The sequence below is a fragment of the Zootoca vivipara genome, chromosome 10 (assembly GCF_965207765.1).
Source record: "Zootoca vivipara chromosome 10, rZooViv2.hap1.1, whole genome shotgun sequence".
Lineage (NCBI taxonomy): Eukaryota > Metazoa > Chordata > Lepidosauria > Squamata > Lacertidae > Zootoca > Zootoca vivipara.
In genome coordinates, this window is record NC_142593.1 from 18,968,815 (window position 1) to 18,991,965 (window position 23,151).

The following is a 23,151-nucleotide window of genomic DNA, read 5'->3' on the forward strand; positions in this document are numbered from 1 at the left end:
TCGGGGAAGGCAGGCAGGCGGCAACAGCCCGGCAAGGCTCTGGGACTGTTGCCGCCTGCCTGCCTGCCTGCCTTCCCCGAGCAAGCGCCCTTCCCCGAGCCAAGCGGCCACTGCACTTCAGCTTGGGGACTGCCATCGGCAGCGGCCCTTGCTCTCTTGGCTCAGGGAAGGCAGGCAGGCGGCAACAGCCCGGCAAGGCTCCGGGGCTGTTGCCACCTGTCTGCCTGCCTTCCCTGAGCCAAGCGCCGCCACTGCCGCCAGTCCCCTGGAGCCCATAGGAATGCATTAATTAACTTTTAATGCATTCCTATGGGAAACGGTGCCTCACAAGACGGATTTTTCGTAGGACGAATTGACTGTCGGAACGAATTAAATTAGTCTAGCGAGGCACCACTGTAGTGGCATACCAAATAGGAGGCCAAATTTGTTAAGTAGATTGCCCTGAGCATATGGACCTTTCCCCTGCTGCCCATCAGTCGTGTAGGACACTGTGGTAGAATCCACCCCCCACACCAGCGTTTTCTGTGACTTCTACCCTGCGTTGGTGTAGTGTTGAATCAGCCCTAGGTTCCATGGTGCCATCAGTAAGTAAATGTAAAGGAAATAGGCAGTATCACTTACAGGGTTTCTACTGCTCAAACCCTAATTTAATCAGTGTTAACGGACTGCTAGATGGGCACTCAGAAGACACCCAAAAAGCCCAATTATTTCAGTGGCTTCTCTGTTCTTGGATTTTTGAACGCTTGACTTTTTAGTATTACTAAGTAGATTCAAGGACACTGAAAGAAAAGTCTGTATATTACCTGTTGTTGTTTTTTTAAAAAGTTGTTGTACTCTTCTGCTGGCAAAGAATCCTTCACTAGATTTCCACCAAAATGGACTTGGAAGTGTCCTCCTCAGCTGAATACCCTACGGCCCACTGAGGCTCTGGGTGAAAATGATGAATGGGCAAATGATGTTGAAAAGCTGTGTCAGTTCAAGTAGCAGCTGCATAATCAGTTCCATCTTTGGGGGCCAGGAAGGAGCTCTGTGCCTAAGACACATATGGCTGGAGTCACACTCATTTTAGTAAACCATTCTGACAACCGACATCAAAAGCAAAACCCTTGAAAACGCGACATTAAAGAAAAAGGCAGATTCTCTCCTTTGTTGAGCTGGTTTTACGGCAGTGTATTTCTCACGCTTGGGGTGGTGGGGTTTCCAAATAGCAAAACATGGCAGAATTAGCCCTGTCTGTCTCCATTTCCGCTGTTTTCCTCACATCTGGCAGAGGCCTGCGACAAAAAGTAAGAAATTTTGTAATTGCAATATTTCATACATGCAGGAATTTTGTTTATTTATTTTGCTTTCCATGAGGAACCTCATTTTTTAATATATTACCAAAGTTCTGTATCCTCATTTAGATCCCCCCAAAAATACTTCTCCCATTTGAGAATGTGAGAACACCCCCCAAAAAAATAGGGGAAACTAAGCAAAAGAAAACACCATCATCTTTCTTCTGACCTGTATAAAGCCCTATAGATTATGCCCCCTTAAGATATTCTTTGATGAATAACAATCAAATTATTGAAAACATCCTTGTTTATAAAATACATATTATTCATGCATGTCATAAAAGGAATTTTTCAAAATTACACAGGAGATTTAAAAGATAGTTTTAAAATGAAAAGTTTCTGAGTTGAGAGGAAAGGGATTAAAGGGATATAATGAGAAACCGATGAAAAATGAGGTGGAAGCAGTCTCCTTTCAGAGTGTGCACAGAATAGCTGCATGAGAAGTTTTGTTAAGAGATGATGAGGAACAGCACTAAATATCAGAGCAAATTGAAGAGTGAAAGTTATCAAAAGCCAAAAAGGACTATCGTGTTGCCACACTATGAGTCACAGCTCATTCCTTCATAGGAACTGATCCAGATTCAAAGTGTACAAAGCAGTAAACATGGGTCATAATGTTGAGTGTGTGTGTGTGGTAGCAGAACATACAATGTTGTTTTAGCAGTTTTAACCACCATCCAATCTCCATTGTGCCCCATGGTTAGCAGATTATTCACAACACAAAACTGATTCCCAGAAGCAGATTTATTCCATTAACCCAGGGCTGGCTTCATGATATGAAAATGCATGCGAAGACAGGGCTGTAACATTATATATATATATATATATATATATATATATATATATATATATATATATATATATAATCAAAGAAATATGCCTTTGTGATCTATCAAAGCAATATCAGCACCTAGGTGCACAGATTCATCTAGCTAAACCAGGCATGAATCTCAAATTTGCAGGTCAGTTTCATGCATTTTCCTTTCCTTTTTCACTCTGCTAACTTGTCAAAGGCCATAGAGCATCTAGAAAACAGCTCAAATACTTGCCTCAGTGACTGACACTTCAGATGTTTGATTCAAGTCCCAGCAGCTGGGCAGTGTTTTCATTAAAAAAAAATGGACCTGCTTAATGCTTTGAGCAAAATAGCAAGGTAATATGAAGCAGGAGCGATTGAGCCGCCTTTAGTGCCTGAGCAAGGTTGTCTGCTTTTTGAAATAAAAGGAGCAGGGCCTTTACTTAGCCGCCATTTATCCTCTTCCTCTCCCAAATTACTCTGGAGATAGGCTAAACTTGAAGCTATTCTCAAGTGTGTGCTTTGCCTCTAAATCTGCTTGCTTCCCATATGAAGTCCCCACCCCCAAAAAAGCTTGTACCTGCTTATTTATTTTTATTAATATAGTTCTGTTCCACCCTTTACTAAAATGGTCACAGGCTGGTCTACACATAAAAAGGAATATAAAACATAACACATTGTAAGCAAAAACTTTAAAAAAAACACCCCACATAAATTACATCATAATATACTTTGCAGCAGCATCATAAAAAATGACTTAACCCATTAGCCTCTAAAAGCCTGTCCAAAAAGGTGAGACTTAGGGTCAGACCAGCTGCTTTGTAGATTGGGCTCTAGGAGATGTAGTTAACCCTTTCCTTCCCAAAGCTGCCATCATCTTGGAAGGGGGAAGAACAGTATCTATCCTGGTCTCTCCCAACCAACTATCCATTGAGGTGATAGCATATTCAGATGGGCAATTTACATTTAGGAAAGGACACCTGAGGAAGCAGTTAAAGGGTTTCTCCCCGAGCAACATGACCTCTGTAGGTCTTTAAAGCATCTCATGTGGCTTCTGGCTGGCAAAACAAATCGTTGATCTCATGTACCAAGTCTAGTTTGACTCTTAGCCAGTGTGGCACCAAATGTGAACCATGACATTCAGTGATTGGGTTCCATGTGTTTAAATTCCATTTATTTCAAGGACAGAAAGTTCCATAAGCACTTCAATCAAAGAGAGCTTCACCTTGAGTGACTTGTATCCATACTGAATTAATATTCATCCCATGGAGCCAGCCCAGCAACGAATAATTGTTTAGCCATCCCAGCTTATGCTACTGGCAACACCATGGCACATGTACAAATCTGGGGGGAGGAAATAATTTGTTTGTTCATATTTAAAACCCTTTAAAGGCTGTAACAACATGGAAAGAATCACTGAGCATATTTATGCTGTTAAATTACTGCTGGTTTACACTTAAATGGAAATATTCTTATGGATATTTGAATAATTCATCTTTCTTATTAGCTTTTTATGGAACGTGTTTAGCCTCAATGATTGCATTACTTAATCAGTGCTTGTAATAATTTTATGACAACCTAAATTCTGGTGGCCCCCTAATTAAGACCCATCATTTTCTGTAAATTCTAAACGCAGTGTCAGAATTTAGCGTTGTTGTAGGAGACCTGAAGTCTCAAGACATCACCTGATTAAGGTTCTCTAAAGGGCAAAATTTGATTTCTTCACAAGTTATCAGTTTTTATTCTGTGTTTTTAGCAATGATGGGCAAGAGTGGAATTTCTTAACTGAGCAGACAATTGCTTCAGAAATAAGAGTAACAGGCTCCACCCTGTCTTGCCCTGTATGCTTTATCCTGTGTTGTTTCTCGCAAAATTAAAATGGGGATGGCACAATTGCCCACTTGAGGACTACACTAAATATATTTACAGCCTGATCCTAGCAAACAAACATTAAGACTGCAACTGCACTCTATCACATTATTAACCAGTTAATATGAGTGAATAGAGACAACTGTGCAAGTAATCACTTAGTAAGCTGGGCACCTGCATTGCCCTGCCTAGTAGTGAGGAGAATTTTATCATAGATTTCTGATTCATGAGCAGAAATAAAAGGCTTTCCTCACCCCTTAGCAGGAAAAAAAACATCAGCAAGATAAAGCAGGGGACCAGTTTACCAAATGTCCACTTGCATGCTGTGGTAAGTCATCACTTGCCAAATAGCTATGTAGTGTCTATAGTCACTTGATGTCTGTGATTCATGCTAAAGGTTTTCCTACCATCGTGGAGCAATCAATGACATCGTAATGATATTGCACTGGCATCGTTCCCGTTAGATTTAGGATTAGGAAAGAGACTCAGAAAACACCAATAGGACCCCATCGTCTTGCAAAATGTAAGCCCATTTTTCATTCCAAAATGCATAGCAAGTTATTAAAGAATGGGGAGATTATTATTTTTATCCTCCCTACGTCAAGGCCGAGGCTGACCCCAACGCAACCAAAATGTGCTGTAGATTCTAATCCTTGCGCTCTCGTTCTTGGCATTCTCACTCATCAGAGCCAACATGAGTCAACAGTGTGATGCAGCTGTGAAAAAAGCTAATGCTATTATAGGCTGCATTAACAGAAGTAGAGTGTCCCAATCAAGGAAAATAATAGTACCACTCTACTTTGCCTTGGTCAGACCACACGTGGAGTACTGTGTCCAGTTCTGGGTGTCACACTGACAAGCTGCAAAGTGTGCAGAGGAGGACACCTAAGATGCTGATCTGGAAACCAAGCCTTATGAGGAATTATTGAGGGAATTTGATATGTTTATGCTGGTAAAGAGGAGACTGAGAGGAGATATGGGTAGCCAACTTCAAATATCTAAAGGGCTTGCAGATGGAGGAAGCTTATTTTCTCCTGCTCCGGAGGTTAGGAGAGAGGCAATTCCAACTAACATCAGGAAATACTTTCTGACAGTAAGAGTTGCCCCATGAGAGGTTGTGGACTCTCCTTCCTTGGAGGTTTTTAAGCAGAGGTTGGATGGTCACCTGTAATGTCTGATCTATTTGTCCTGCATCACAGGGGGTTGGACTAGATAACCCTCAGGGTCCCTTCCAACTCTACATCAGGGATGAGAAACCTGTGGCCCTCCAAATGCTGTTGAGCTACAGCTCCCATAATCCCTGACCTCTGGCCATGCTGAATGGAGCAGAAGGCAGTTGGAGTCGAACGAGTAGCACAGATTCTCCATTCCTCTATAGCTTCAGGCCCGGCTCACCCATTGACTCTAGTGGCGCAATGCACCACGGTGCCTGGGCGATCAGGGGGCGCTGAGGGGCGCCCCAGCAAGTGGGGGAGCTTCGCGGCGGCCTCCCTTTTCCCTCCACCAGCCGCGCCGCGAGAGCAGGGAGGGAAGTGAGCGGAACAGGGGCACTAGGACCCTGTTCCGCTCTGCAGCGCCAGGGTCATCCCTCACCCCGGTGCTGCGTTTCATTGGTAGAGGTGACGCCACATGGTAGCACCTCTACCAATGAAACGCAGCGCCCTGTTGGCGGGAAGGAACCCGCTGTGGCCCAGCCTGCCCAGGCACCCCGCTCCGCTGGGAGAAGGGAGGAAGGCCACGCGGAGTAGCGGCGCCCCCTCCCCCACTCAATCCGGCGGCATCGGACAGGCAGGCGTCCACCACTAGACTGTATCAATCTCTCATCATTAACTCCTATAAAACACACTTTTTGAAAGGAAGGGGACTAATTCCAAGAGCCAAGGTCTGCCTTTCAGCCGGTTTTTTGACAGCTTATTAGAACTTTTCCAAGAACCTCAGAGCATGTTCTGCATGGGGCAAATGCCTATTAATTAGCTACCTGAGATACTTAATCCAAGGGTTGGGTAATTACTTCAACCCGTTCGCATTTTGCTTGGCTTAGTGTGATGTAGGAGGGACAATAAATACGGTATTTTTTAAAATATGTTTATTAATTGCACTCTCCCTGCCCTCACACAATCATGAGTGCTGTGTTGATTCCTAGTCTTCAGTGTCACCTCTTAAGCAGGGGACAGAGGCAAGCATAAACTGATATTGTCATGTTAAACCAGGATGATTTGTATCTTCCTCTGAACTTTGGTTCCCTGTTCATGACAAAACACCGGACATTTGATTCACACCTTCCTTCCATCCAGTTTCAAGCTGCGGAACTGCAGGGAACTGTACACACTAAACACACATCCAAAGCACGTTCTTCTCCTTAAAGAATTCTGGGCCCTGTAGTTCACCACTCACCGAGTTACAGTTCCCAGCTATCCTTCACAAACTACAGGGCCCAGAATTCTTTGAGGGAAAAATGTGTTTTTAGTTTGCTTTTTAAAGGTAGAGTGTGTGCACAAGCACTTATCCATTCACAGCAGTAACCTATTCAATTTTTAAAAGGCTATTGGAATTAAATAAGTGTCGAGCACCCTAAGTTAAACCAAAAGAGAGAAACAAAAATACTTGCTACTTTCCTTTAGGGCAGGCACCCCCAAACTTCGGCCCTCCAGATGTTTTGGACTACAATTCCCATCTTCCCCGACCTCTGGTCCTGTTAGCTAGGGATCATGGGAGTTGTAGGCCAAAACATCTGGAGGGCCGCAGTTTGGGGGTGCCTGCTTTAGGGGTTGTTGGCTTGAGATGCCTCCATTGGTTTTAGAAAGCTACAGCAAAGCAGCTCTTTGTGAGTTCCTGCTCATGCGAGAGTTTCCCTGTGCAGGTGAGTGATAGACAGGAGAGGAGCGAAGCAGGACTAAAATATTTCCAGGAACCCAGAATTCACAATGGCATTTCTTACATTTGCGACAGGGCCTTGGTGGCAACATCCCATTCGTATTGTGCTATCAGAGAAATGACATGCCTTGAAATGGGACCCATGGAGATGAGAGATAGGCTGCAATTAGCCAGGAACCCTGCAGTAAGCTGTATTCTCGTAAGCATATAGAAATCTAATGTATCCCAGCTGCTTTGAGCTTTTCCCAAAGTAAACAGCTGGATGTGTTTTAGCTCATCCCAGGCGTAGCATAAAGGTCCTAAAATGTATATAAAGATCTAACAGAACCTACAGCATGGAATTAAGAGTTGAAAAGGCAATTGAGTTGAAAAGCATCTTAAGAAACAAAGCATCCTCCAGTGTAATTCTGTAAAAGAATAAGCTAGATGGTTTATGTATCCCCGGTTATGTTTCGAAGCGTGCACGGTTTCTTTTCACTTAAGCATTTCTTGGTTTTAACTTCCATTGCACATAACAAGACTCAAATCTGTTTTAAATTCACACATTTAGGAAGTCCCAGCCTAGCGGGGGAGGGCAGGGGGACTTGGAAGTGATATTCAAGTTTCCTGACATGAAATAATCTTAGGAACACATGGTGCTGAAGGCAACACTGAACACTACATTCACTGAGTTTCAGAAATGATATGATAGCACTTACAGCTCAACTATAGGGATAAATGGTGCTGGACAAAAACATTTGGGGGGGAGATCCAACATTAGCCATACTTGCTGAAATGAAGTCCATTGACAATCAGTGGGGCTACTCATGAGTATGACTGGATATCACCCATAATTCCAAAGGTGTTCCCCACCAAAATAATAGGAGTAACTATGCTGAAACCGCAAAGCTAAAAGTTGAAAATCATAAAATAATAATAATAATAATAATAATAATAATAATAATAATAATAATAATTTATTTATATCCCGCCCTCCCCAGCTAGAACCAGGCTCAGGGCAGCTAACATTAAAATCTATATTATATTAAGACATAAAATTCAGCAATTGACTGTAATACAGCTTAAAATTGGATTAAAATCAAAATAAGATCAGATGGATACCCGCAAATAAAATAAGAGAACGTAATGATAACTGTTTTATAAAGAATGGAAGCTTTCTTTGGGCTATTAAAAAAATATAATATGATGAATTTGCAAACTGGATTTGAAATATGAAAAACAGAAATAGAGATTATCATATTAGGGTTATGGTATAAAATAGAGAAAATAGGGTACAGCAAATAAATAGAATGGAAAATCGGGTTGGCAGTTCATAAAAGAAAAGAAAAATATTACGTATTGGAATTATATGTGAAATTTGGGCAAATTTAATAAAATAAATTAATATCTATCTATCTATAGGAGTAATGGAAATTAAATGTTGCCCATATGCAAAAGAGGCTTAAATTTTGCAAATTCCGAAAACAGTGGAAGTGGATGTGGCCGACTTCCTACCCAACCACAGTGGGCACAATTTCAATATGAGAATCTCAAAATAGCCGCCACGCTTGCTGCATTTACAACTCATGGCTTGCCTCCTTACCGCAGCACATTTAGTCATTGAAACTTTATATCCCAATTAGCAGTTTCCTCTTCATCCCTTCCAATGATCACATCATATTTCATTTACCGAGCCTTTGCTCCCATTTCCATCTATGCCAACATTTATGTGTGGGGGTCGGGGGGTGGGGGGAGACGGCATTATTGCATTGCCATCTGGTCCACATTATATTAGAAAACAAGAAGACGATGACAGATTCCCGCTGAGGAAACCACACTGCGCTCTCGGTTTCCCATTCACTGCGGCCACTGGGTTGCTGCAGCTCTGAAGACTATTAAAAAGTTCGCTTTTAAACTAAATGGTGTGGGTTTTTTGACACCAGACGCCTTTTGGCAAGACGTTTTGCTGGCAGGTTTTGCGCTTTGTGCTAAAGGTGATCAAAAACATCCTGCCAAGATGGAACATAGAGGAACAACATCCAGTGGCCATCGTGGTCCTGAAATTCAAATTCAGTTGTGTCCCTGATTTCCATAGAATAGCCTTCCCCAATGTGGTGCCCTCCAAATATTTTGGTGCACAGTTGCTATCTGGGGGAAACCAGGTTGGTGAAGGCTCCCTTAGACCAGTGTTTCTCAACCAGTGTGCCTCCAGATGTTTTGGGACTACAACTCCCATCATCCCTAGCTAGCAAGACCAGTGGTCAGGAATGATGGGAGTTGTAGTCCCAAAACATCTGGAGGCACACTGGTTGAGAAACACTGCCTTAGACAAACCCTATTTTCTGTCTCTAAAGAATCACCCTTCTTGCTTTGCCATTTTTGACGACACAGACGACCTGCAACCCAAACGCTGCAGTGTTCTCACCTCCTAAGCAAGAGTGGGCCACTCCTGGGCACATCATCCCACAAATCTACACCCTTTTACAGAAAGCTATAAGTCAGGAGTGGACAGAAGGAATGGGAGTATTTATGGTAGATGGTGATTCGCAGTAGATTGGCAACAGTTTCTAACTCCTGTTTAGCAAGAGCAACAACAAAACGACCTAAGTTAGGTCACCGCTTGAAGGCTCCAAAATGACCTAAATCAGGTTACCGAAGAGAAGAAAGCTTGGAGCAATCAGGAGTGAACTTTGGTGTCCAGTTCTTGTTCTGAAAACAGATCACTAGATTCAGGATGTGTTCACTGTTCTTTCATGTAACTCTGACTCTGCTTGCAATGCACGCTAAGCCAAGCCTTGGCTTATGGTAAGAACATCCAAGCTACAGGAGAAGAGCTCTCAGACCCTCTGGTTGCTCCCTGGGTCCTTTCTGCTGTTGTACCATGCTGAGCTAAATCAAGGTTTGGATTAGCATGTCATCCAGCCTTGTTAAGCTCTCTCCTCTCTAACTACGAGCTGAAAGCGAGAACAAACCTTAGTTACAGCTTTAGGTTACTGAAGAGAGAGCTTAACTATGAATCCAGTTGGACGACACACTAAGCCAAACCTCAGCATGTTGCTGCAGCAAAAAAGACCGGGGAAGAGTAAAGCAGCTGCTAGCGCCTCTCTGGGAGGTGATCTCAGGCTGTATTTTTCTCTGGGCTCCAGGTGGTAGATGTTAGGGTTCTATTATAAAGCAGAGAAGATCTGACAAGCCTGGTGTCTGCCCACTGTAGGCTGTAAGAAGCTCAAATAACACTTAGCATTCTGTGGTGGCTACACAGCATGCTCAATTCTCATTGGGATGCTTTATATAGAGCCTTTAGCTCTATACATCTTGCATTCTTGTTTTCTTAAGGTATGTTGCACTTCAGCAAACCTCAAGGTTTTCCCTAGCATGCTAAGACATTTGCATGCTGCCTTTCCATAGTTCAAACCATGCTCAGGGCAGCTTACAACATGAAATAAATCACATACCTAATTACAAGCATAACAAAAGCAGTCACGAGCAATAAATAAAACAGCAAGAAGTACACAGCCAAATCGAACAATTCCCATACAGATCATAAGAATATCTAAAATAAAGGTGCAAAAAATTAATAGCAATAATAGCAATCACAGCCCTCTAATAAGAAACCCTAAACAACACCCTAGCTCAAGAGTTTGTTTAGCAGCCTCAGCTTCTGTAGCTGGAGTCAGTCAAGGCCCTGTCAGACCTGGTGGGAAAAGGCCTGCAAGGCAGGGAGAAGGTCTTCCAGGACTCGCAGCCAAGATGATGGCCTCATTCTGGCTCCATTTCTTTCAGCAACCCTCACCTTAGCTTGCTGTTAAGAAGGAGTGGCATTGGAAATGCTTCTTCTAAACTTCTGAAAGTGAGCACACATGTGGCCCAAAGCAGTGGTGGAAGGGGAGGTGTGTATTCACATAGAAAACATCAGTGGGTGGTTTTTGAGTTGCTGCTATCCCATTACAGGTATGGCCAGATCCATTGTGAGATTTAACAATCCAATAAACATTCTTAACTTGTAAAAGAAGGGAAGTGTTATAATCGGTTTACAGCTGCACACACACTGCTTCAATATGCCTACATCACATAGGCTGTGGAGGAGGAAATTGATACAGCATATGGCAGGAATATGTAAAGTCTTCAGCATTATGTCATGGCCAGAAGGGGAGGCATCCCTGATGTGAGATGGTTATAAGACTACAAGAACGTCCCTATCTTCATCTGTCAAATGTTAAAGGGAGGCAGTAATGCCACAAAGACAGGGCTGTTTGTTTTCGTGAACCAATGAATGAACCGTAGCAAAGAATTTGACTCGGGGTCCAGACTTGCTTTCCCCATCTAACCTACTCCGGAACCTATTTTTAGAGAGCACAGACACTAAGGCTTCCTTTGGTGTTTTGCCATCTCGAGCTGTGATTACAGACAAGACAAACTCAGGCTTGTAACATGTTGAGACTATTTTGGTCTCCCAGACTGCATGTGATAAAAAAGAGGGGGGAGGAAGACAGCCTTTTTGTAAAGAACCACAGTCATTGGAGCCTCTTTTCTACAGATGCATGCTAATGACTTCACTGTGGGAACAGTCGCATGCTTTGCAGTGCATTTCATGGGTTTTTTTGGAGCAAATATATATATATATATATTATACTAAGTTTAGCCACGGACAGAGCTGTCTAGTTGGGTGTTGTCCTTTATTGTTCGGCACCAGTTTATTCCCATGGGATTGATGACACTCACTACTTAGAACCAACCTGTGCAGGCTTTTAGGGTTGTTGATCAGCTACACATACCACAGAAATCTACTCTGGAATTGTGCACAATTTGCAACAGAGCACAGTAAATCCATAGGCAGAGGGCGTTTCATCCCCTCACCGCAGGTGAGGGGGAAGGGGGTGGATCAGGGGGGAGGCTTTGTCGTGGGGGTAGGGGTGCCATTGAGCAGCAAAATGTCTTGGCCCAGTCTTGGCACTGGGTCGCCACTTCATACACCGCTTCAAAGGCTCCAAGCACCCAGCTTGGGAACTTCAGAAACCAACTTCAGAAAACAGCTTTGTCAGGTGTAAGTGGGGTGCATAGCTTGAACATAATGGCCTTGGGGGACAAATGGGGAAGCCCTGGAGGCCACAAGCAGTGTGTAAGCTGGAAGTTCTCCACCCCTGGCATATACATTAAAGAGGAGAAAGAGGGATAGACCTTTTCCATAGCCCAGTGTTTCCCAACAGGTGGTCCGCGGACCCCCAGGGGTCCGCGAGCTATGCCAGAGGGGTCCGCACCGCTGCCCAGCGCTGCCTGGGGCTGCTTCCCGCGTCCGCAGGGAGGGCGTAGTTCAGCACGGCTACTGATTGGCTGCAGCAAGCGCCAATCAGAAGGGGCAGCCAATCAGAAGGGGCAGGAAAGAAGTCTCCGCCCAGGCGAGGGAGGGGAAGGCTGGCCGGCAGGAAGAGCGAACCGGAGCGTGGGAGTGTGCGGAGGAATACAGCGCCGCGCCCCGCCGCGCCCGAGAGGACATTTCCTGGCGCGCGCCTCCGTCCTGGCTCCCTTGGGGATGATGGGGACGAGGGAGCGCCCTTCCCCGCCAGGGCCTTCGGGAGCTGCGTGCCGGTTTGGCTGCCTTTGGTCCTCGCAGAGGCTGCAATGCATGGCCTGGCACGCGCGGCGGCGGCTCCGCGGCCTCCCTCCCACCCGCCAGCTGCGTGCCTCAGCTCCCGCCAGTAGCAGACAGAGCGCAAAGCTCTTCCCGGCCCCGCGTCACTCTCCTCTTCCCTGGTAGCTCCCGACCCTCTGCAGGAGACTCTCCCGAAGGGGCAGGAGGAGCAAAAGGGAGCCCAGCGCCCCACTTTCCTGGGAATGGAAGAAGATGAGTTCGCCTTCAAAGTGAGCACTTCTTCCATCTTCCATTGCTGCTCCTGAGCCGTACAGAAAAAGTTTGAACGCCAAGAAGGTTTAAAAAATGTATTCTGTGTTTTTACTTGTAACCAGGCAGTTTATATTTTCTTCTGTGGCTATTCTCCTATGACAGGGTGTTTTTATGTTAATTTGCACATGCATTTCCACCAACTATGAAAACTATTTACTGTATGATATCATAAATACTAATGTCGATCTGATTCTCAGGGAGCTGTACCACTACAGGAGAGCTATGAGCTGCCTTGCTGAAATATAAGTAAAAAAATTCCTTCCAGCAGCTCATACCAAAATAAAAAACTTAGTTGGTCTTTAAGGTGCTGCTGGAAGGAATTTTTTTTATTTTGTTTCGACTACGTCAGACCAACACGGCTACCTACCTGAAATCTAAGGTTTGTAGGTGCACAAAAATATTTTGAAAACAGCTGCCTTGGGGTTAGAATCATAGAGTTGGAAGAGACCACAAGGGTCATCTAGTCCAACCCCCTGCAGTGCAGGAACCATCTCTAAACAAATTAATGGGGGTCCTTGTCACAATAGCAGCTCGATGTGGGGTCCTTGAGAAAATTTTGTTGGGAACCCCTGCCATAGCCATTTTTACATGCAGAAAAGTTTTGACATGAAAGCCCCATGAAACTAGCTCTCCCCCAGGTCTATAATGCAGTGGGAAATGGCCGTGAGACAACTGAGGGCATTAACATTTGCTTTCCAAGGGAGAAATTCTCCTTGCTGCTCATTCCTTATATGAAATTATTAATTGCTCATCACAATGCAATCATTTCCATGCAAAACTAATTTCACAACTGGATTTTATAATTTCAGAAAGCATTTGAGTTCCTGCTTTGAATGCAAATATACCATAAATGCATACGCACTATTATTTAAAAAAGGACAGCAAATCTATCACAGCTGAGCAATAATTCTAGAGGGCTGCTTATCAATGCTTTCCATGAGGCTCAATTTCTGCTGCCGTATTCTTTAGAGATAGTTTGCATGCAAACGACGTTAAAATACGATTGCAATTTATTCTACAAATGATCTGTATCTTCCATAAAGCCTTGTCATGCAGTAAAACCAGTCCCATTTATTCGCTGCTGCAGTAATGGTAGTTTTACATATAACTATAATAATTTGGTATTGAGTTCAGATGGTCTCCAAAATTTGATAGGGATTCACCACTTTTACAAGCAAGATTCCAGTATTCGGCTGTGATCTAACTTTTAGACCATAGATGAATACAAGGGGGAGGGAAACAGGTCTGGTTCCTCATTACATGAACCTGGTTCATCTATTCATCTTCAGAAAGCTCTGAAAATGTGTGACACAGACCAAGTGTGAGTCTCACCATTGCAGAGATAACCTCCCGTCCCAACTGAGTGCTCCGTGTGAACACATCATCACTTACAGCCCAGTTTGCACCATCCGCCCCATTTTTCAGTGGGAGAGAAATTGCATGTACCACATCTCTATACATGTGCACTCAGAGGACCGACTGTAGGCTAACTAAGGCTGAGAAAGAGGAACTTGTCTACTCCTTGGCCCCGCAATTTTGGCAGCATCCCCAGTTAAATGTATAAAGCAGGGAATAATGTTTTTGCATTGGAGGAGACCATACAGGAATAGTCGTTCACCTGTGTAGCATGACCTTGGTCCAGAAAGAGTTTCAAGTTTTCCCCCCTACATTTTCCTTTGTTTCCCCCTTCATTTCCCCCTGCAAGCATTGTTGTGTATGTGTGAGTAGGTGTAAAGCCTGTGGTCCACAGCAGGCTAAAAGGTAAAGGTAAAGGGACCCCTGACCGTTAAGTCCAGTCGCGGACGACTCTGGGGTTGCGGCGCTCATCTCGCTTTACTGCCCGTGGGAGCTGGTGTACAGTTTCCAGGTCATGTGGCCAGCATGACTAAGCCGCTTCTGGTGAACCAGAGCAGCATAAGGAAACGCCGTTTACCTTCCTGCTGTAGCGGTACCTATTTATCTACTTGCACTTTGACGTGCTTTCAAACTGCTAGGTTGGCAGGAGCTGGGAATGAGGAACGGGAGCTCACCCCGTCGCGGGGATTCAAACTGCCGACCTTCTGATTGTCAAGCCCTAGGCTCTGTGGTTTAGACCACAGCACACCCCGCACAGCAGGCTATACAACTACAAAAAAAAAAAATGAAATCACTGAAAAAAAAATTCTCCCTTAATTTTCTGTATGGTAGTTGGTGGGTACATTCAAATCATTTATTTATTTAGGTATGCTTAAAAGGATTAACTGTACTAAAAAGGCCAGCTGCCGCAGGGAGATTTCCTAGGAGCTGCAATATACCATAAAATGGCAAGGTTTCTGCAGAAGCAGGAAGGGAGATACCTGGAAACAAAGATTGGCACAACTCTCTGGAGAAAGAGATACACATTGAGGAGGTTTCGTTTGCTTTTCAAATTTCGACTGAAAAATTCCACTTGGAATGGGGAGGAGGGTTGAGTTTTCTCAGTCTTCCTTAGATAGAGACCAGACTAAAACTTATGTGAGTGCTCAACTAGATGTGATGCAGACAACCAAACCATGATAGGGGTTCCCCTCTCAAGAGCCAAAGAACGATACAACTCATTCGGGGCTTCTGCTCCAAACTCTACGATGTGCCATATGGCAAACTACTTTTGATCTATCTCAAAAATAACCTCAGTAGGTCTTTAGGTTGCGACCAGTTACTGGATCGTGCAGGAGCACTTGGTGTTGGGACCATCCCTCATCCCTCATCCCCACATCTTTAAGAGTTGTTTTCAAAATGCAGGAGTTGTGTCTACAGCAGGGTTTCTCAAACTTGGGTCTCCAGCTGTTTTTAGACTACTATTGCCATCATCCCTGACCACTGGCCGTGCTATCTAGGGATGATGGGAGTTGTATTCCAACAACAGCTGGAGACCCAAGTTAGGGAAACCCTGATCCAGAAAATGTCTTTAAATGGATTAACTCTGACCGTAACCATTTCCCCCCCTGTGCTTTTCTGCTGACCTCTTTATGATATTTGTTGCAGGAGTGATTCGGGAGAGTTATCTCAAAGGGCATGATCAACTGGTGCCGGTCACCCTCCTGGCCATTGCAGTCATTCTTGCCTTTGTCATGGGGGCTGTCTTCTCGGGGATCATAGTATACTGCATCTGTGACCATCGGCGCAGAGACGTGACCATTGTGCAGAGGAAGGAGAAGGAGCTGACCCAATCCCGCAGGGGCTCCATGAGCAGCGTCACCAAGCTCAGTGGCCTCTTTGGGGACACGCAGTCCAAAGAGCCAAAGCCTGAAGCCATCCTCACCCCGCTGATGCACAATGGCAAGCTTGCTACGCCGGGCAGCACCGCCAAGATGCTCATCAAAGCAGACCAGCATCACTTGGACTTGGCCGCTCTACCAACTCCAGAGTCGACCCCGACGCTTCAGCAGAAGAGGAAGCCCAGCCGCGGCAGCAGAGACTGGGAGAGGAACCAGAACCTCATCAATGCCTGCACAAAAGACATCCCCCCTATGGCATCCCCCGTGATCCCCACAGATCTCCCCCTCAGGGCTTCTCCCAGCCACATCTCCAGCGTCGTCGTCCTGCCCATTTCTCAGCAAGGCTACCAGCACGAGTATGTCGACCAGCCCAAAATGAGCGACATGGCGCAGATGGCTATGGAGGACCAAAACGCCACCCTCGAGTACAAAACCATCAAGGACCATCTCAGCGGCAAAAGCCCCAACCACGGGGTGAACCTGGTGGAGAACCTGGATAGCATGCCGCCCAAAGTACCCCAGAGGGAAGCCTCCCTGGGGCCTCCTGGGGCCTCCCTCGCCCAGGGCGGCCTGGGCAAGCGATTGGAAATGCATTCTTCTGCTTATAACGTGGACTACAAGAGAAACTACGCCACGAACTCGCTTACGAGAAATCACCAGGCCTCCACTCTCAAAAGGAATAACACTAATTCTTCTAATTCTTCCCACCTCTCGAGAAATCAGAGCTTTGGCAGGGGGGACAACCCCCCTCCTGCCCCACAGAGGGTGGACTCTATACAGGTCCACGCTGCTCAGGGTCAGACCGTGACTGTATCTAGGCAGCCCAGCCTCACGACATACAACTCGCTGACAAGATCAGGGTTGAAACGCACACCGTCATTAAAACCAGACGTACCCCCCAAGCCCTCCTTCTCCCCTCTTTCCACGTCTATGAAGCCTAACGATGCATGTACATAATCACCGTGGGGTGGGGGGGAACAGCAGGTGACCAGAGTACGCCATTACAAAGGCAGTGTTCAGCAACTGCAATGCTCTTTTTCAACTGACCAGGAATCTGCCTGAGCCTGAGGATGCATTGCTCTCTGGGGAAAAGTGGAATATTTTTTATTTTTTAAGGGAGGGGGAGGGAGCAGTCGGGTCATGCAATACATGGTTTGCAACTGTAGGACCCACCCCCACGATGCAACAGCTCTTTTACTCAAAAGACTAACCACAAAACATTGAGCCAAAAGCACACACGTGAATGATGACTGTGATAACTTCACTCAGAAACTGCACATTGCGCAATTCCGGATCTGGGAACTGAGTGCTTTGAAAGCAAAAACGGAAATGGGGGAAATGACAACCCCCAAACAAAAGGAAAACGGAAAGGAAGGAAGGAATTCATTGATTAAGCTAACTCTTAACTGAACTGTGGCAGACGTTTACTCTGTGCAGGTACTGTGAAATGCTCATCAGTGTTACAGCCATTTGGTTATAGCCGATTGCCATGTTGGGCAACCCCTCTGTCCTAGGTTTCCGCTCCTCTTCTCTTTTAATGAATAACATGTGACTGTTAACGCAAGTAACTCCTATTATTTATTGTTCATCCTTTTGTCTTTTTTTTATTATTCCTAAGGAAATTACTTCTGCATATCATCATATGAGCAGCTCTCTCCAGAAGGAAAAAAAAAGCAAATTACGTTGAAAATTATGCCTATTTAACGTGAAACCCATTAACTGGAGTAATTAAAACTCTTTTTATTTTTCCAATAAATTCACTGAGTTAAATAAGTTGAAGGTGGAATTCTGAACTTTTGTGTTTGGACTCTCTGATCTCTTTCTGGAAAAAACAAAACAAAAAAAGGGGGAAGTATTTATTTAAATGTCAGATAAGCTTGCCTTTCAGCCTCCATGCAGGGCAGTAGTCAAAGAGAAACCACCCGGTTCCACAACAAGGTTCCCATCTTCCTACAGTAACTTCCTGCAGCAGCGTTGAAAGCTGCCCTCCTTGGCCCCATTGCTGTGAACATGGTTTTGTCAATAGCTCATCATTTCTGTGAAGCCACCAGCTTTGTTCTCTGCCATCCCATTTCACCCTTGCATGTGAGATGGCAAACAAAATCCACAAACGCCGTGGACTCATCCATATGCTGGCTTTTGCCGTGCATAGCTCACGGTCTTAACCGCACAAGGGCAGGGAGGGGAGAGCGTTGTTCGTCGGTGGAAAACACATCTGTGAATGCCCTACTTTCTTCCACATGTAAATTTGTGCCTTACGCCCTTCGGTTGTGTATCTTTGTGAGCTGTCGTGTGTGCCCCCTTTCCCTTTAGAATAAATCAAATATTTATTTATCTCCATCCTCAATTACTCCCCTGGAGAATGTGCACATTTCAAGGAAGAATATTGAGGTTACTGTAGCAGCGACACTCCAGCTCATCGGAAGGCAAGGCAGTAACAATGCACATTGCTTCAGTGTGACTTTTCCAGTTTTGGTTGTCAGACCACCCCTTGGGCTATGCTGGCAGTATCATCGCCGTACTGCGGGCAGTGTTTTCCTTCTACCCGAATCTTTTCGTATCCCTTCTGCATAGTGATGTAGTCCTACTCACAAACCAGCAAAGAAGTCATTAAAGGACTGTCATCAAAAGTCTGGTGTGACAAGTGAAGGCAAGCACTAGGTGCTGTCTGGCAAAGCAAAGCAAAAACAGGCACCCTCGCACAGCGTTTATGTACAGCACATACAATGAAATGGAAATTAATATACAGCAGGCTGGCTCCTGCTGGTTCCCAATAACAGAAGGATGCTGCATAACCCCTTTTTTAATTTTTTTTAAAAAAGTGGAGGGGCTCCAACTTTGATTTAATTTGCTCCCATTTGTGGTGTTTGAAGCGTGGGTGCACAGTGTGGGTGGGTGGGTCTCACAATTTCTGGGTGGTTCATGCACAAGCATGTATTTTGTTTTTAATAACTATGTCAACATACTGTAGCAAAAGGTGGTGTGTGTGTGTGTGTGTATGTGTGTTTTATATTGCCTGGATAGAATGTTTGAGAGGGAGGATATAGTTATTTTGGTTTGTTTGTTTTTTCTTTTCTTTTTTTAAAAAATAGAAGGGTTTTTATACTTCACTTGGATTTATTTTGCTGGATTTGGGAAGGAGGGGGCATTTTGTTTTTGAATGATAAAGAAAGGAAAACTTCTCAAGTTGGTTAGCACATAGGCGGTCGTTTAGAGAGGCTGGATGATCAAAACCAAAGTGTGTATACCAAGGGTGCTTGCATTCTCCCTGCTTTCAACTCTGCCTCTTTAACTAAACTGGTTCGTTCGCCATTCATGAACTATGCTTACTGAAGTCAAAGCTGTGTTTCTTGTTGGGGGTTTTTCGTTTGGCTTTGTTTCTTCATTTCTTCCTAAGCTGCAGGTGGCGGGCGACTCATCAGCAAAGAAAAGGAGCAATGCAGTCTTTCCCTCCCCAAGCTCAACCCTCTGAGTTGCGAAGGGCACAGTGGCCCCCTCCCTGCATCTTAACAAAGCATTCTGTCATGATGTAGAAATGAATAATCACTGCAGCTTTGTACAGAGATCTCTGCCTTTGTAATATACACCCTGACAAAGACTGGGTTAACCTTGAGGTGCCCATTTTGTACTTGAGTGTGGTGTTTTTTTCCCCTGTCCAGATCCTTCCCTTGCTCCCCCCCCCACCTGACACCTATCCCCACCCCCATTTTGCGTGAAGAGGTTCTTAGACCTAAGTGTGCCTTTGCTTTCCACTCTTGCTATACACTGGTTAGACGCAACCAATTCGGACTCTCATTTGTTGTAAAGTTGTAAAATATTGTGATGTCACCAAACGTCCCTTCATCTCCACGTTCCCTTAACATCTGATTCACGATTAAATGTATGTTGTTTTAAAAAAAAGGAAAGCAAAAAAAAAATGAATAAAAATTAAGATTTTAAAAATAGAAAAAGAAAAAAAATGGCAAGGTAAAGGGGAGGGGGAGAGTCTCTTGATGACATAAAGTAATAAAACCAGACTGTTCTACCTTCTATATTTTGTCTCCTGGTTCTTCTTTCTTGATTAGTGCTAAATAATACAAAAATAGAAGCTGTTGTTTTTTAAGTGGATACCAACATAATATAATTGGTGGCTCTCTGGGTTGCAGAAGAGCAGCTCTCAGCAAAATCATTGGGCTTGCTACGCTAGACAAAAAGTGGCTAGAACTAGAAGCCAAGGTCGCTCCACACACCTGCAGCTCCACAAGTCACAACTCACACTGGTGTTAGGTAGCTGCACAAAATGCAAAGACTGCACTGATTAGATGGGCAGCACAGCAAGACCATGGTGCGCCAGCCAGGGGTGGAGGAAGGGGGTGCGGTGGGGGTGGACTGCCCCAGATGTCACCACTGGGGGGTGACAAAATGCCGGGTGGCACTCACAGCAGGGCCGGCAGCACGCTCGAGCCACACGTCTCTCCTGGGAGAGACACAGTGGCTTGGGTGCACGCAGGCTCTGCGCTGCCCAAACAATCCACCCACTGCCTTCCCCCTCAGCTGTAGGGCAGCTAAGTCAGAGGAGGCAGGCAGACTCTGGAGGCCCCGTGCTCGTGCCGCCCCTTGGGCCAGCAGTGGCATTAAGCAAAGTCCTGCCTCTGTTAACATGAAATGGGATCACCATTTCCACCCTTCAGACCCAATGCACAGGAAACACACTGAGACACACAGACTGGGCAACCACAGAACCATGGGATTTTAGAGTTGGAAGGGTCTCCAGGGGTCATCTAGTCCACCCACCCCCCTTTGCAACGCAGGAATCTCAGCTAAAGCATCCTTAACAGGTGGCCACTGATTTGGAATTTGGAAGCACACAGCTGCCACCCCTTGCCAACCAGGGACCACATGTTCATGGGTCACACTAAAAAGTGGGCAGAGAAGAGGCAATGGGTGAGAAGTACCTAAAACAAAGGTACACAGAGTGATTGCCAGGTCACAGCATGTAGGCTGCCAAATTACCTGTACCGGTGCAAATGCTCTAGTGCAGTGGTCACCTTCTGCAAACATCCATGGGGCCAGTTGCCATTGTGGTCCATCCGTGTTCTGGGAGGCTTTTTCAAACCCACAGATGCACCGACCGGCATTGAAAGACACAACTGGGAAGGTTTTGCAGGCTAGTAACTTTGGCGGACTCATTTGCAAGGCTGATAAAATACAAGCCATTGTGGTGGTGGTGGTGAAGAATGGAGGGACTCAACATTTTCCATAGAAACAGTAACAATGCATTAAAACCTACCCCATTAGAACGATCCTTACATTTTTATGACAAAAAGGTTCCCAAACCCTGCTACTAATCAGATATGGTGACATGCTACCCACGAATAAACAAAATTGCTAACTTCTTATTAGTTCCAGAAATGTGAACCACTTTTTTTAAATTTATGATTTCATTTTGCTAGCCTGATCCAAAGACCCAGAGAAATATTCCTGTACACACACACACAGCATTTGGGGGGTTGGTGTATGGAAGAACACAGTTTTCTAGATAATCTGTAGAAGGAATGAGAAATCTGTGGCCCTCCAGGTGTTATTGGACTATAATTCCCATCCTTTCTGACCACGGGTCATGCTGGTTGGGTCTGATGGGAGATGCAGAGTCCAATGACACGTAACGGACCACCGGTTCCCCATTCTGGTAACTGCATCAACATTCTCTCCTGATAAAAAGTACACAACCATTTTCTGGATGTGCTGTCGCTTTCCATTTTCAGTGGCAGTTCTACTCAGAGCACAACTGTTGAACTCTCTCCCACCCCACACAAAGCGGCATGTGCAAGTTCCCGCATGAGCTCAATTGGCCAAAGGTTACATTTGGAAGAGGGGGGACCAAAAGTGGCATTCGCTTCTTAAAGACCTACTTGGTTCACGGTTTTATTCTTTGCCCACCATCTTGCTCTATGTGTACTGAGCTCATTTGTCATCATCATTGATGAGGTACTTCTGTGCTGGCACAGTCTTTCATCAGATTTCTTGACATGTGAAATAGCCCGTAAAGACTTTTGCCAATACAACTCATAGATGACCTGGAATACAACAGACTAGGCTACAGTTCCAAGTGGAGCATACACCCCCAAAACTGCAGTTGGGAATGGTAAGTGAACTTAATTATTTTGCTTAGCACCCTCTTTCCTCAGTGCCTCATAACCACCACCAATGAATTTATGTTCATAGTATTCCAAATCTTCAACACAGTCCCATAAGTTCAAAATTGTGAGATTTAGGGAGAGAAAACTGCTGTGCCCATCTCAACAGGTGGAGTTAATGTTGCTTTAACTGTGGCACACAAGGCATTCCATCAAAGCACCTATTTTCTTGTGTGTTATAATTGTTACATTTAAGACTTCCAAACTTGTACAACACTGCTGTGTCTGCTTTCTACACCCTTTCGTGCCATATCATCCATACCATCCCTCTGAGAGGAAGATGTACTTCAGCTCTCTTCAGCTGTAACCTTTAGGTATTAAAACCAGTAGCCTCGAACACAGGTGCTCAGTTTTGCAAGTTTGGGACTTTAAATGCCAGTGCTCTCCTGCAGCAACATGGGCAGCAGAAGCCAACTATGACTGCATAAGCAGAGAAAGCTGCATAGAGTCCCTTACGTGGCCCTTCTCAAGGTAAGCATCTCTGGCATAGATTGCTCCCGCCTTCTGTGCCAGTATTTAATGCCGTCAACTATGCAGCACTTTGATTTCAGAGCCTGATGAGATGCAGGCATATCCAAGTGGTAAATTCCTTTTGGTTGTCCTGTCAGGGCCAAATTCACCCTTAATTCAATATCCATTATCACTTGGAAGTCTTGTAGTCGCTGTATCATCTGGATTTCAAATTAATTTCTCCAGACACTTTGGAACAAGAATGACTTTCAGATGCTCTCTGTTTACCAAACATACTGTTCCCTTTGTAACAGAGGAGGACGACAGCCACGTTTTTGCTCTTAAAGCATTTCTGAGCTGTTCTAGAAGCGGGATGATGACTTTTGCTTCAAGAAGAAAAGAGAAAGTATTCCCCTGCACCACCACCCCACCGCAGCCCCCCAAAGGTGGTTAAACCATTTGAGTTGTTGCTTAGAGTATAATTCAGAAATGATGGCAATGAAGCCAATGTTGTTGAAAAGAGCAGCTCAGTACT

At 44.9% G+C, this 23,151-nt stretch overlaps 1 protein-coding gene across 11 annotated transcripts in view; it reads left to right on the plus strand.

The window, feature by feature from the left end:
• The window catches only part of SEMA6A (semaphorin 6A), a 170,976-nt gene extending 153,207 nt beyond the window's left edge, over positions 1-17,769 (plus strand). For all 11 annotated transcript variants that reach the window (XM_035100287.3, XM_088653338.1, XM_035100288.3 and 8 more), the window contains one exon: positions 15,758-17,769. In XM_035100287.3, the coding sequence (XP_034956178.2) occupies positions 15,758-16,947 (1,190 nt within the window). In that variant the 3' untranslated portion in view covers positions 16,948-17,769. The remainder of the gene's footprint in view (positions 1-15,757) is intronic.
• Positions 17,770-23,151: the final 5,382 nt, after the last annotated feature.